At 50.6% G+C, this 15,506-nt stretch overlaps 1 protein-coding gene across 1 annotated transcript; it reads right to left on the minus strand.

Moving 5' to 3' along the window:
• Positions 1-2,826: 2,826 nt before the first annotated feature.
• Positions 2,827-12,705, minus strand: ZMYND19 (zinc finger MYND-type containing 19). The gene is made up of 6 exons (XM_040083528.2): positions 12,590-12,705; positions 12,086-12,145; positions 10,854-10,960; positions 5,893-6,033; positions 4,797-4,977; positions 2,827-3,532 (listed from the first exon to the last, which is right to left on the minus strand). The coding sequence occupies exons 1-6, from the start codon at positions 12,638-12,640 to the stop codon at positions 3,389-3,391; spliced, it is 684 nt and encodes a 227-aa protein (XP_039939462.1). The 5' UTR covers positions 12,641-12,705; the 3' UTR covers positions 2,827-3,388.
• Positions 12,706-15,506: the final 2,801 nt, after the last annotated feature.

Raw genomic sequence — 15,506 nt, forward strand, 5'->3', positions numbered from 1 at the left:
GTTGATGACTGGAATTGAAGCAATTCCAGTAAAGCTTTGAAACATGATTCCCTGTAGAAAACTCACACTGACTCCTCTCCTCAGTATTTAGCCATTGGTGCTGCATCACAGCATCCATGAATGTGCAGGTGGCTGTAGTTTGAAATTCCAGAAGCTGCTGGGACATTTGCTGGGACATTGTACCAAGGGAGAGGTCACCATCCCAGCTGGGAGCTCAGCTTCTCCATCCCTGAGCTCCCTCGGAGCCATAGGTGGCACTGTCTGGTCCTGGCAACTTGCTGCTCATTTCAGCTGAATTTTAATCTCTCCTAGAAGCACGGTGGAGCTCTCCATATGGAAGTATTCCTGTGTGAACTCCACCAGCTCTTTCACAGGAACACATTTACAAGCAATTCACTGGATTTTCTTCCACTGTGACTTTCATCTTCAGGTCAGTCCTACCCTCTGCTGTGCACCAATCTCTGCTGACTCCAGCAGTCCCCCTGCTCCTGATTTTTTCAAAGCTACTCATCCAAGTTTCATGACTTGAACATTCTACATATTCTGTTTTTCTTTGCATTATTTTCCTGGGTTGGTGTGTTTGCTTGCTTGTTCTACTTTTCACCTGCCAAATGTTATTCTTTCCGTCTCTTATGTTTGGACACAAATTCAGTTTACAAAGGATTTCTTCTTACTCTGAGTGTCCCACATGCTCCTGTTCAATCACACCAGCCTCCTTTTGCTCTCAGGGCTGTTTTGCTGGGTGGTGAAGCTTTTCTCCTGGCCCATAAGGTGTCTTACACCATCTCCATGCCTCCCATAAGCATTTCAGTCTTTCAGCTGCTCCTTTCACCACGAGTTTCATTTATAATTAAGTCACAGAGGAAAACTAAGACTATAACCTGATGGTGTATTCAAGGTTCAAGTATCAAAACACCAAGCCCTGCAATCCACTGTATTTCATATTTTGTGTTTCTTAAGACAGTCAGGATTTCCAGTTGTGTTTTCTGCATGTTGGGATTGGTGATATCATCCTACTTGGATAGGAAGGAGCACCTGGAATCGACATTTCATGGTGTGTTCACGTGGCTGTGCAGCCCTCCGTTACAGCCAGCATCAGGAACGCTGCAGCCTCCTGACCTGAGCTGGATTTACCAGATTTCCCTGCAGGAAACAAAATCCCCATAACCACTTCTCTGACATAAGGACAGTCTGGAGTCAGAGATCACACCCCCAGGTCAGAGCCTGTTATCACCCTGAGGCTCAGGGCAGTTTCCAGTGGGTTGGTCTCACAGCCCTTTAACCCTGTGAGCATCTCCCCACCTGCTGTACCCCACCCTCCCACATTTCCTGGGACCGGGATTTCCCCAAACACCCTCCATCCCGGCTCTGTCCCGCCCTTCCCTGAGTCCCAGCATTCCCTCCCTCCCTCAGAGGAATTTCCCCATGCCCCAGCAGGCCTTGGGCTGCAGCCTGTCCTCGTCCTCACGGCAGCACTACAAACATCAGCACCCATTTTCCCCTGCTTGGTGCTGCTCAAGTGTATAAGGGCTTTAAGACAAACATGATTCCTGGTAATAAAATGGAAAACTGGCAGGACAAATAGCAGCCTTTTAAACAGGCAAGGGAAAAAAGTCAATACTTCTGCCCTGTTCAACAGATTACCTCAAATAATAAACAAAATATTCCTTATGTCCCATTTTATGATTATCAAAACCTGTGCATTTCATTTCAAGGAAAAATTAATGTTTCCTTAAAAAAAAAAGATTACTTACAGGGAAATTTGATTGGGTCCTGCTTGGTTTTTTTCATACTGAAGGGCATTTTGGGCTGCCTGAATAGAAAAGTTACAGTACAACTGTGGTTTAAGAGTGGAAATTCGACCAGGTGCCTTCAAGTGAACTTCCAACAGGAAGTTTCAGAAGTTCTTTTACTAATTCCCAAGATGCTTAAAACCAAAGAATGAAAACCCACCAAAATGTTAATAATTCAGAACTTCCTGTGCAGATATTAGAAACAGAATATAATATTGGAAGTCCACAGCAGATCAATTTTTTAACAAATTGAATACAAGCAAGACCAACATTGCAACATGAAGTAGCAAAGTGAATCCTGATGGAAAAATCAAAATTTTACAAAAAAAATTTCACTAAGCACTCCAAGAAAGGCTCTGTATTAAGCACTCAGCAGCTCACATTCTTCTACTGTGAAGCAAGACTAACACCTGGCACTAAATTATCCATTTAGTTCTTCAGGAAACTCAACTGAAGTTCTTCACACTTCTAAGGCAAAAAATGAAAAAGAAAAATGGTTATTCATGAAAAGAAAAAATAGGCATGTGCTCTGCAAGGGAAATCCTCCTCCCATACTACTTTTACTCATTACTACATTAAAAAAAAAAAAATCAAAGTGATTCTTGGATTGATGACAACTCTCAAAAAAGTGAATAAATAATTCAAATTACTCAATATTAGATATTTAAACATCTCAGCACGTGACTGGAGTGTTTGCTATGCTACAGGAAAGCCACGAGGGCAACCACATCCACACACAGCTGGTACCTGAGCTCCCCTACTGCTGCCTTCTGTACAAGGGCTTTGGAACAGGAAGCTGACCCAGCTTCCTGAAAATCCTGGCTGCTCCAAGGCCCATCTCCAGCAGCCCCTCGGAGCCATCCCCGGCTGCAGTGCCTGGACACTGATCCCAGAGGGTCCCTGTGCCCCACGCCAGCTCCTGGGGCACTGCTCCTGCCCTGCAGGGACTTCCAGCAGCCAGGGGTGACCGAGCTCTGAAAGCAGCTGGAAGCGAAGGGGAAAAAGCCAGAGAGCAGACATGGATTCATTCCAACCTTTACTTTGTTTGCTCTTTTTTTTGTGGGTTTTTAGGTTTTTTTTTTTTCAAATAGAGCTTCCATGCAGAGTTCTCCAGAGTAAGTGCTGATGCCGGAGCCTGCCCCGCCGGCCTTGGCACTGCCACAGACACTTCTGCCACATGGGAGGAAAAGCTTTTGCTACATGACCTTTTTTTTTTTTTTTTTTTTTAAACCAACTTTTAGGCCAACGACATGTTCTCATCTGAACATTACAGTTAATGAGTGCTATCAAGAATTCCTAACAAAAACTGTACATGAGTTTACAAACGTATTAACATATAAATAATGAGAAGCTTCCTGCCTGGAGCCTCCACAGTAGTCTTTTTGCTTGAGAATATAATACTGGAAGGGCAGACCCAATCCCTTTCCACAGCACCAGTCAGAGCTGGCTTAGTCCAGTCAGCCGTTCTGCTCAAGCATCACAGGGTTTTTCTTCAGTGCCTCTGGCTTTGATAAGCAGTCTGTCATACTGTGCAAAAGCAAGAGTCCAATGCCTTTGGGAAGGAATCCTGCTGCTGAGAGGCCTCTGCCACGCGGTCATCGTTCTGGTCCGAGCTCCTGCTGGAAGGTCCTTTTCTTCTCCCGACAGTGTTTCTTGTGAGCAGGCCAGTCCTTCTGCTGGCACTGCGAGCCGCAGTACCGCGCCACCTGGCAGCGGCCACAGATGTTGAATTCACGTAGCTGGGAACAAGAGATGGCATTAGAGGGGCTGCTCAGCGCCCAGCAGAACATCGGCATCGCTCCCAGGGGACACCCCAGCAGCTTTCCCAAGAGCACACAACAGCATTCCCAGGGAGCCGTCATTCCTAACCGGTGACAGGACAAGGCTGAACAGCCTTAAGCTGAAAGAGGGCAGGGTTAGAGGGATATAGGGAACAAATCCTTCCTGTCAGGCCAGAGATCCCTGGCAGTGTCCAAGGTCAGGCTGGATGGGGCTTGGAGCAGCCTGGGATAGTGGAAGGTGTCCCTGCCCATGGAATGAATTGTAAAGTCCCTTCCAACCCAAACCAGTCGGGGATTCTATGAAACACAAACATCCCACCACAAGTTTCAGAGAACCAGAAAGGTTTGAAGCAATTTTTTGTGGCTGTACATTTGCTCTTATAAAATGGGCTTAATAGAAAAAATACTGGTGCATTACACATTTGTTGTCACAATGCTGCTGATTTCTCAACTCAAGTTCTGTTTTCAACTACAAACACCTGAAATTCAGAAATTATCAGGAAGGCTGCACAAGCTCAGCCATTGCCAAAGTTACTGTTGTCCAGGGAGCTTTTGGGCACAGACCCAAATAAAAGGCACAGCTGCCTCTGTTTCAAACACAGGGAATTTAAGATTTGCAAATGTTCCCTTGCCCAAAGCAGAAAGTGGAACACAATGGGTTTAGCCTACTCAGCATCTGAAAAAGAAAAGCCCTTGTTTATAGATAAGGCATCTGTGTGACACAGGCACAGCCCTTGCACAGCTCACTCTCTCATTCCTGACGTTGCTTTATCTTCCTCCAGCAGAACTTTTCCTCCCAGCTCTCTCCTGAATGAAGGCCACTGCAATTCACCTTCTGCTCAGGAAATGGTAATCGGATTCTTTTTTGATTCCCTGACTGTCCAAACCCTCTTACAATGCTTCCTGCTGTCTCACACAGCTGCTCACTCATCCCAGCTCTGCTCCCTGCAGGAAAGCTTCCACCTGGCTTTTTGTGCACTCTGCAGAAATCACCCTCCTCCCAGCAGCCCAGTAACATCCAATTCAAACCCACATTCCCTCCAACTGAAAATTACCACAGGGTCTGGAGGTTCAGGCCAAAGAAAACCTGAGTGGAAGAAAATTATTGCTTTTAGCCACTGAATGGCTCACGTAAAGCTCTACGTTTTAAATAACAAATAAATCCCTAGACACACCATTAGCCCAAGGCATTCCATGCTCACTCCCAGCTCTCTGAACCCACCTGTTTTTCAATCATTGTGCAGGGAGGGTAGTGACATTCATAGTAAGTGCAGGAGTTCTCTTCCTCCTCCACAACATCCCCATTAGCATTGTAATATCTGGTTACATTCAGGACAGGAAACTGCTCTTCTATGGGGTCTGTAGGAAGCTGTTGGATTGCCAGCCAGTACAGACTTTGTTCCCTGGAAAATAACAAGTACAAGTTTGGTACATCAATTCATAATCACCATACAGAGAAACTGATTCCAAATTTATTAATAAAAAAGGTTAATGTTGTATTTAGCCTCAGACTGCACATACTGCTCATATATTGGGTATTTTCAAGGTTATTTTAGCATAAGTACAAAGCCACAAATTTAAAGGTATCAATCAAGAAACGTTTACATTGAGCAAAATTAATTCTGTGTAAAATTATTCACACCAAGTCAAAATTAATTTCTGGCTTGAAGTCTGTTCTCATTCTTGAACCCCCAAAATCACGTGGAGCATTTGTAATCCAATACAACTTCTCAAAATCCATTTAACCAGCTCTAAACACCCCAATCTTAAAGCTGCTGCTGCAAATGTTTAAGAAGAGTGTGATGTGAAGTCTGTGGGTCTCATCATTGATTATCCAGATCCATCCTGGCCTGAAGAGTTTGAGCAGCATCAGTGAAACGCAGCCCATGGGAAGCTCCCACAAGATGCTGGTGCTGGAAGCTGAGCCCAGAACTCACCCTGAGTGAGTCCAACCCCAGCTCACAGCTTCCATCATGAGCACTCTGCAGCTCGCAGCTCCCACAGTCACGTTGGAATTTCGGTGCCAGGCGCTGAAGGCAGTGAGATGTGCAGGTTTCCCTGAGCCTCAGCTCAGCTGGGAGGGCACAGAGGGTTCCTGCTCCACCTGGCACAGCAGCATCTCAGCACAAGCCAAGGTGAGATGGTCCCTGCACAGCAGGGCCACGAGCACAGACTGTGCCCCAGGTGAGGAAACCAGAACAGAGTGATGCGTAAAGCGGCCAAGGTGAAACCAAAAAGGCTCTGCCAAGGCAAAAATCACTAAAGGAAGGAGAAAACATTTGAGAGATTTTCATTCCCCCTGCCGGGTGCTGCCATACCTTTGTTTGCTCGAGATTTCCTCAGCCTTGGGCTTCCACCCCCACGGCACGAGGCGCAGATTGTCCAGGCGGTTGTCCACGGTCACCGAGTTCAGATGCACCACCTGAAAGCCAGGAGCAATCCCTCCCCGGTGCCTCTCCCTGCAGGAGACAAAACCAGCCTGGAGGTCATTGGTGAACAGAAATAGCTAAAAACCAAAGGATCACAGCAATTCCAGAGGCAATGTGAGTTGGGACCTGCTGGCACTGGGCTGAAAAAGACTCCAGTGGCCACTTCAGACAGGGCAACCCCCAGGAGAAAGTGCCTTTTTCCAGCAGATTTCAATTACAAATTAGTTGAATCAAAAGACAGAGCATAGAGCAAGTTTAAGCATACTGCTTAGTTCCAGAGTCTACTCCTCCAGCTGCTGCTAGAGATCCATGGAATAACAGTGTTCCTTGAAAGGCGCCAATACTGGCTTATTATTTTCATAGGAAATTCTACCAGACACATTTGTGCAAGTTTGGCACTGGTGTGGAGTCACAGGGCTTATTATTTATGAAGAAACATCTCTGAACAGGAACAGGACAGAGCTTTCACCAAGTATGCAATTGCTTTTTAGACTCTAATTGTGTGCAACACACTAAAATGACACAATTGACCAAGAGACACCTGAAATTTGCCCAAAACCCAAAGCAGGACTAAGCCAGGATGGCTGCAGGGGGAATCTTCCCTACGGCCTTTGAAGAGCTTTCATCTCCCCTTCCCCCTTCTTTCCACCTCTCCTTTCTCTGTTTCAAGTATCAAGTTCACTGTCAAACACCCTCATGCCTGGACAAGTTATGGTATCACTTCTTGCAGGAATCCCCATCCCAGCGGAAATGCACGGCTTGGACAGAAGGCTGTGTCCCTGGGATTGTTCTGCCACAAGGAACTTCCCAGCACAGGAGAACAAGGACCAAGCAGAGCTGACAGCTCTCACTGAGGGTAACCCAGCACCTCCCTCATGGAGACCTCCCAGCAGCTTCTCACAGCTTCAGCCAGACCCAGCCTGACACTGAGTCCTGCTCAACCCTCACTGAACATTTCAGTTCAAATACTTCATTTCATTTTGAAGAGATATTTGCCTGAGTTTAAAAAATCCCACTTTTTTGAACCTTTACAAAGCTCAGCATTACCCAGAAGACCAGGAAACTCTTTTCAATGTGACTTACAATGAAAAATGCAGGATTTTGTATTCTTGGTCAAAATCCATCCAGATACGTGTAAGTTATACCTTGGGAGCAAGAAAAACTCTTGCACTTCACATTTGCCCTAAAACTTTGTAGAATTTAATGAGGAGAATCCCCTTGGAGAGGCTACAAGCAGCACCTACACACAGACTGTGCTCCAGCTCCCTCCAGGTAATTCCTGTGAGGACACCCCTGCATGAGAACAGAGCCTGGAGCTCCCTGCCAGGGACTCTGCTGGGCCTCCATGGAACAGGGAAAAGTTCTTCTCTTTGAAGGTAAAACTAATAAAATCCTTCGTTCAGGGAAAAAAAAGCAACCAAACTACACACATTAAAGCAAACAAAGTGTGTATGGCAAGGAGCCTGCTGAAGTGCCCTGAAGGAGGAATCCCAGAATCCCAGCTTGATTTGGGTTGGAAGGGACTTTAAAATTCAGTTTATTCCCTGCCATGAGCAGAGATACTATCCCAGGCTGCTCCAAACCCTGTCCAACCTGGCCTTGGACACTGCCAGGGATCCAGGGCCTCTTCCAGGGCCTCCCCACCAATTCTTTCCCAATATCCCATCTATCCCTGCCCTCTGGCACTGGGAAGCCATTACAGCAAAAGCTACTTTGGAGATGTTGAAGGCCAGCAGAGGGTGTGGCAAAGGGAATCAGGAGTCCTGAGGGCTCCAAGTGGGAACCCAGGAACTGCTGAAGGTGAGCATCAGTCAGATAAGGAGACAGGGAAGGAGTTAAGGTTCTTAGAATGAGCCTAGGACAAAGTGCCAGCTGGAGAGATGGGACAGATAGAAGACAGGAATCCGAGAGGAGGAGACAGAAGTTCAGAGCAAGAACAGACTGTGCAGGGGGGAAGGAAAAGGGGATTCCAAGACTAAGTTAAGAAATAGTTTTGATTTTATTAGATGAGAGTTCAGAAACTGCTGGAGTTGGGGAAAGAAAGAGGATTATCAGAGATTGTGCCTGACACTGGGATGTCACAGCAGAGTGGCACATCCCAACCCCCTGCTCCTCCACAGCCCAGATCTGCACCCAACACCCCAAAAGGCAAATTCTGACCAAATCCCCTGCCACACTGAGCCAGTCTTTACCTCTTTGTATGAAACCACATTTATCTACATCACTGCCAGCTTTTCTGTGGCCTCAAGTGACAAAAGCCTAAGTAGAGGTGGAAGCTGGGCCTTGCTGCTGAGCACTCAGTGTTAAACACTGAGGTGCCAGAACTGGTAATGCCAAAGGCAGGGTGGTCCCTTCTCTCCACACATCAAGAAGGAAGCTTTGAACACGTGAGCACTCCAGTGCTCTCCCCAGGCCTCTCTCTGACCATGCAAACTGAGCAGGAAGGACAGGCTGTGGAGAACCTGCTGGTCCCTTGCAGAAGGGGCAGAGGAACAGCCTCAGTAATGCAGCCAAAACTCCTGCAGAGCTAGAGCTTCTGCATCCCCCTGCAAGATGCCAGGCAAAACCCTTCCCCCAAGACTTTTCAGGGAATTAGCTGGATTCTGTTCTTTTGGTATTTCAGCAGCTCAGAACCCAGGACTGGAATAAAGAGCAAACACAGCAATTCCTAACAGCAGCAGCCAGAACCAAGCCTGTTATAAGCAGCAAGATGGCAAGTGCTCTTAAAAAGTCCCTTAAAAACCCCCAGAAATCAGGTCTCAGATGTCTTTTTGAACATGCAGTTGGTGCTGCTTATGACTAATCTGCTGCTGCTGCTGTTCCCCAGGGAACATCTCTACACCCAGCAGAACACAGAGCTGGGATTGCTCCACAGGGAATGGTGAGGTGATGAGACTCCTGCAGAGACATCCAAACCCTGCTTTGGGGGAGCCAAAACTCCATGTGGAAATCACAGCAAGCACCAGAGAGGCTGAAGAACCAGCAGGAAGTTCTCCCTGTAAGAAATTTTGCAGCTCATGTTGGGAATTTCCAGCTCTTGGTTGCCTTTTGATCTCCCAGTTGCCTCTACACAGGGCAGCAGGAGGGCTCTGGGAGAAGGTCCCTGTCACTGCTGCAGTTCCAGGCTTTCTATCTCAAGGGTCTCATGACATGAGCAAAGATACCAGCTTAACTAGAAAGAAAAAAATAAAAAATAAAAAATCTGTTTTACTTGCATCTACTCAATGTATCTTAAACCACAGGCACACAACTGGGTTGGTTTTTCATGTTTCTGGGGGTTCATGTGCAGAGAACAACTGAATTATACACCTACACCTGCAGTAATCCATGTTCTTTGGTTTTCCTTCATCCAAGGAGCCAGGCTGGCTCTGCCCAGCTCTCCTGACTCTCACAGACCCCAAACCCCCAGCACTGCCTCTCCTCACCAAGGGAAGGACCTGCCACTCCTCTCCAGTCCTGGTCTGTGCTCACAGCAGCCCCAAAACTGCTCTGTTTAGGAGGGGCAGAAGCATCACAGCCAGCGTTTGAGCTGCAGCTAAAGATCCGAAACACAAACACCCTCAGGACCAAAAGGATTTCACAGGAACAGCAGATATTTTATATTTTCTAGTCCTAAAATCTGACTACAACTTCAGAACTGCAGCTCTGCTTGCCTGGCAGCTGACACCACCCTTTGTGCCTCTCCAAAATCCCCATTACACACAATCTCTTATTTTTAACCCCAGCCCATGCTCGAGTGACACAATTTGAATTTCCTAACTGAATACGCTCAAATGACTTCCTAATTTGAGTAAAACAAGCCAGAAGTGGCAACGGCTGGGCTGTGTCATAAACAAATAGCTGGGCTGTCATCATTTGCACAGCCTTCCAACAATTGATCTGAATAATTCTTAGGTGCTGTTTAATGCTACTTACAGATAATAATTATGACTATCTGAGGTTCACAGTTAGCAGCAGCTCTCAGCGGTTTGCTCTACATACTGCAGCCAATGTCATAATTTCAGCCAAGTTCTATGTGCAATAAGATTAAACATTAACAGATGCAGGTAAAAATCCATATTTAATAAGCAGATTGGAAATAATAATAATAATAATCTGATTTTCTTCCTGTCTCCTTCCTCCTGTGCAGGGCCTGGTTCTAGAGGATAAAAGGTAACCTGGAATGACAAAGGGCATCCTGGGCACTGTAACTTCCAAGGATGTGGAACTGAATAGAAAATATGCCAAATTTTTCCAAAAAGGCTTTTAAAAGAAATAAGATTTCTTCAGCAGATCCCACCTTTTCTATGAACCCATAAACATCTAGGAGCAACAGATGAGCTCAGAGGATGAGCTGCTCTCACAGATGCGGAAATTGGCCCCAAAACTTAAATCTTCATCCTATCAAGGATTTCAAGGATTTGTGAAATATAGAAAATAAGATGCGCAGCATCACCTCAGGCAGTTTTGCAGAAAGGCACAAAGAACACCTCAAATTTTTAAGTTATCACAAGTTCCCTCTCTGCAGCGCTCTGCCAAATCTCAGTGGACAAAAAACCCCACGACAAACCTTCAAACGTTTGTCTTCACCTATTACATGGTGCAGGTCCCATTTTTCCCCCCAGCTGAAGTTCGGGCAGCGTTTCCCAGGTGCACACAGGGTGTCCATGAACCACACTGCCCTGTCCCTGCTTTCCCTGCCTGCAATGTTCCACAGGCTGTGCCGTGGGTGGACTCCGCAAACCAAAGTCCTGTGGGCACCCTCTGCTGGGTTTCCAACTCTCCTGAGGGGACTGAGGCTACTAAATTGCCCCACACAAGTTGGTGGCAGCAAACTGAACCCTTGGTTTCCCACCCCCTCCGGTACCCACCAGAGCAGCTCGTGCAGGAGGCGGCCCGAGCCCCGGCCTCGGTTCTTGTCGAACGCGTAAGCGAAGATTTTAGCACCATTTCCATCAGCATCCACCTCCATCCGAGCCTAGAGGGAAGGGAAAGGCCGATGAAATCACGCCTCAAGGGGCTCCACTGGGATGGACCCGACCTTCCACACTCATCCCTGCAGGTCCCTTGAGCTCGGTGGGACCTGAGTTGTCCCAAACCCCGGGGGACCCGACCAGCCCAGGCTGGTGGGGCTGGGAAAGGGCAGGGAAGAGCTGGGGGCCTGCCTGGAAAAAGAGCAGCAGGAACGCAGCTGTGGGGCTGGGGTTCACGTCAGGATCCACACTCTGTCCCTGCACGGCAAACAAGGCTTTGCTTGCAGCACTGCCCCTACACCCACCTCACTGGCAGAACGAGGGTCTGGTGTTTTTCCTGCACCCCAAAAAGCTCACAAAGCACAGTAAGAACTTGACACGTGTGGGACAGTCACAGTGTGTCACCACCACAGTGACAGAGACACTCGCAGAGGGGAGGAATGGACAAAACATGGAGTGTTCTGGCAACAGCGCTACCCAAACTCCTAAAATTCCTAAGAGCAGCCCCAAAGCATCCACTGCACTGCAAAAATTTAGCAGATGATGGTCCCTCCTCCAAAAAAAGCCTTATTTGTTGAAGATTTTGTAATCCTTGTCTTTCACTTTCAAAGTCCTGGCAGAACCCACTTACCCTCACCCAGTGGATGTGAAGAGGAAACACTTTTTTCTGGTCCCATAATCAATACAATAATACAGGTTTTCCTCATCCAAGACCAAGTGCAGAGTGAACATTTGTAATGTTTGCCAAACCATGGGAGGACAAATTATCAGTTCTCCAAAAGCACGCAAACAGTATTAAAAACAAAAACTACATAATAAATTAGTAAATACGGGTTTTAAAACAACGTTCGTCTAATTGGGGGGGGGAAAAAAAAAAAAAAGGAAAACCCAGAACTTTTCCAGCTCGGAAGCCTCCACTTCGGGACTTCAATAACTTAAAACTGCTTCTTTTTCCCCCAGTCGGGAGAGCTGCACTTCCACGAGCTGTTTGGCTGGAGCAGGGCATAAGGGAAGGAAAAAGACGAAGCTCCAGCGGGAGCCCGAGCACCGCAAGCCCCGGGAGGGGCCGGGACTCACAAAAACCAAGAAAACAACGCGAGGGATGGGAGCGCGGGCAGCGGGCGCCTCACCTCGAAGGAGTAGCTCTCCACCAGCGGGATGTCCTGCTCGTCGATCAGCGTGTACTTGGTCTGGAATACAGCGAGAGCGCCGTCAGCGCGGCGGCACGGCCCCGGAGCTCACGGCACGGCTCCGGGACGGCCCCGGAGCGCACGGCACGGCCTCGGAGCGCACGGCACGGCCCCAGGATGGCTCCGGGATGCCCCAGGACGGCTCCGGGACGGCCCCGGAGCGCACGACACGGCTCGGTAAGGCCCGGCACTGCACGGTACGGCCCCGGCTGCACACAGCACGGCCCCGTAAGGGCCCGGAACGGCCTTAGTGTGACCCCGGCACAGCTCGGTAAGGCCCGGTAATACACAGCGCGGCCCGGCGCAGCGCGGCCCTCCCCGCCCGGCAGCACCGGCCGGCCCGCCCGCCCGCCCGCTGCCCCCCGCCCGGCCGGACCCCCGGCCCCTCCGCCCCCCGCCTCTCCCGGCGCGGCCGAGCCCGGCCCGGCGGCGCCCCGCGCTCACCTTGCCGGCCACCCGGCCGAGCCGCACGATGCCCAGCTTGAAGTCGGTCATGGCGGGGCCGGGCCGGGGCCGCCACTCGCCCCGCGCCGCTGCCACGCGCCGCCGCCTCGCGCACACCCGGGGGGCGGGGCCGCCGCGCCACCGCCCCCCTCCGCCCCTCGGCCAATGGCGGCCCGCGCCACCGCCCCCCCTCCGCCCCTCGGCCAATGGCGGTCCGCGCCGCCCGCGCGTCACTCCCGCGAACGCCGCCTCCGCGGCCAATGGGCGCGCGGCGCGCCGCGGCTCGGGTCACGTGGGACGGGGCCCCGCGCGCGGGGCGCGGGCGGCGCGGGCGCGGGCGGTGACGTCACGTTCGCGGGAAGCTTCGTGCCGGCGGCGGCGGGGGCGCGGCCGCGCTTAAAGGGACCGCGCTCCCCCGGGGGCCGAACGGGGACACCGGGAACGGGGACAGAGCCGGGGACACCCGCGCGGACCCCAGGAAGGGGACAGGGACACCCCCAGGGCCGGGGAGCCCCGTGCTTGCTGCCGGCGGCACAGGGCGGTGGCGGCCCCGCCGCGTGGATGTGCCGGGGCTCGGGCGCTCCGGGGGCGGGGACGCCCCGCGTAGCCCCGATGGGCCCTGCGGGGGGAGCCGCGTCCCGGCCGGAGCGGGCAGGGATCGGAGTGTCCATAGCTGGAGAGACTCCCCGCGACCACGGAGTCCAACTGCCGGCCCTGCCCAGCACACCCCGGCAATCCCTCCCTGCGCGTCCCTGCGAGCGGCGCTGGGGTTTGCCTGGAGCTGTTGATGTGACCCCAGCAGGGGCTGTGGGGCCCAGACTTGCCGTGCCCTGTCTTGGGACAGCAGCCGGGCCCAGCTGGGACAGGACAGAGGGACCACAGAGCTGTTGTGGGGTCACCCCAAGAGACTCCCACAAGGGCAGTTACTGCCAGAAAATTCAACCATTCCAGCGCTGGGAGTTACTTCAGGACCTGTGAGGGTGTCACAGCAAGTTTTTGGTTCAGATTTCAGCCCAGGGTAACCTCTGCATCTTCATTTCCTCAAAAAACCCTAAAGATTTGTGGGATCCTTCTCCCAGGGCTGCTTCATCTGCTTATCCCCAGCCTGGACTGGTCCCAGGAGTTGCCCTGACTCAGGTGCAGATCCAGCACTTGGCCTGGTTAAACCTCATGAGGTTCCCATGGGCCGCTGCCCGAGCTTGTCCAAGTCCCTCTGGATGGCATCACATCCCTCAGATGTGTCACTGCATCCTCAGCTTGGTGTCACCTGCAAGCCTGCTGAGGTAGGACTCGATCCTTTCATCTGTGTTGTTAATAAAGATACTAAATAAATAGTGATTTAGGAAGATGAATTTAAATGTGACATTAATATAGGTTGTTATCTTTGGAGCCCTCTGCCTCCTTTTGAAGAAGCATGATTTGAAAAAAATGAATTATTGGCAGGGCAAACCAAGCACTGCTTTCCCCCTACCAGAGCATGTGCCCTCAGGCAGCATGGGACAGGTCATGGATCCTGTCCCAGAAGAACTCCCCATAAGCAAAGGAATCATTTTTCCAACTGTTTCCAGCACTGCCAAGTGGAGGCAAACCCACACAGGACAGCCCTGACTGTACGAGGCTGAACAGCTCCTGAGACTCTCGGGGCTCACATCAAGAGTGGATTTCTAACACCAGGGACACAAAGATTTTAAACCAGTTTAAAGCAGAGCTGCTGCTGAAAGGAGCTGCAGCCTCTGGCAGGCTGCCCTGCCTCAGGCACCACAAGGGTTTGTGCAGCCTTGTTGTGGAATTCCTGCAAAACCTCAGCTGGAAGGGACCCAACCCTCCCCTGGCAACGCAGCCAGGCTGGCCTTGGATGAGGATGGGGATCCCTCCAGCCCTCTGCAGCCCCCTCAGCCTGTGGCCACTCATCACACAAAGGTTTTTACCCTTGCACCTTATCAGAATTTGTGCCACACAAATCCTTGGAGGTGGGGATTGGGCAGGTTAGAGAGCACGAGGAGCCACACCTGACCTATTCAGAGAGCATCCAAGCATTATTCCCAGGTTGAACCGTGGTCAGTTCCAACAAAGGAACCAAACAGAACCAGAGAATATCCTGAGCTGGAGGGGACCCACAGGGATCATCCAGCTCCTGTCCCTGCACAGACACCCCAACAATCCCACCCTGGACATCCCTGGCAGAGCTGTCCAAAGGCTCCTGGAGCTCTGGCAGCCTCGGGGCCGTGCCCTTTTCCCTCAACTCCTCCATAAACTTCCCAACACAGCTCCAGTGGTTCCCTCAGCATGGCAAGTGCCTGGAATTGCAGCTGTCTTTTTTCCTGGCTGCCTCAGAAAAATGCCCTACAAACAGCTGGGGGAAAACAAATGAAAGTGCAGAGCCACAAACTCTCCTGGTTTTGACTCCATCAGCTGCACGTGGAGCTGGGGACAGGGAGAGAGGGGCCAGCACAGGCCTGGAGCTGGGCAGAGCTGCCCACGGCACAGACACAGCAGGCAGGGACAGATCCCTGAGCTTTTGGGATTCCCATGCCTGGGAACACCCAGGTCAGGCTTTGCTCAGTTCGGCTTTAAAAGGATCCAGCTCCCCTCCACACTGACAGGCACCCAGTGGGATATCCTGGACAACTGGTGTCAGGGATTGTGCATTTGATAAAAATAGGGTTTTTTTCGATGATGCCTTTCTCTCTGTCACTACAGCCCCACTTCAGGCTCTCTGGCCAACTCACCAGGGCACTGACCCAAATTTCATCAGGGAGCAAAGGACACAAACAGATCTCATTTTGAGTAAGCAAGGCTAGACCTTCTGCTCTCATTCATCCCATTTTTAACAGCCACACTTCCATCCCTGCCCGAATCCATCCAGAACAGGCATGGATGCATCACACCAAAGGTGTTCTATTTGCAGAAGACAGAG

The sequence above is a fragment of the Hirundo rustica genome, chromosome 20 (assembly GCF_015227805.2).
Source record: "Hirundo rustica isolate bHirRus1 chromosome 20, bHirRus1.pri.v3, whole genome shotgun sequence".
In the NCBI taxonomy this organism is placed as follows: domain Eukaryota; kingdom Metazoa; phylum Chordata; class Aves; order Passeriformes; family Hirundinidae; genus Hirundo; species Hirundo rustica.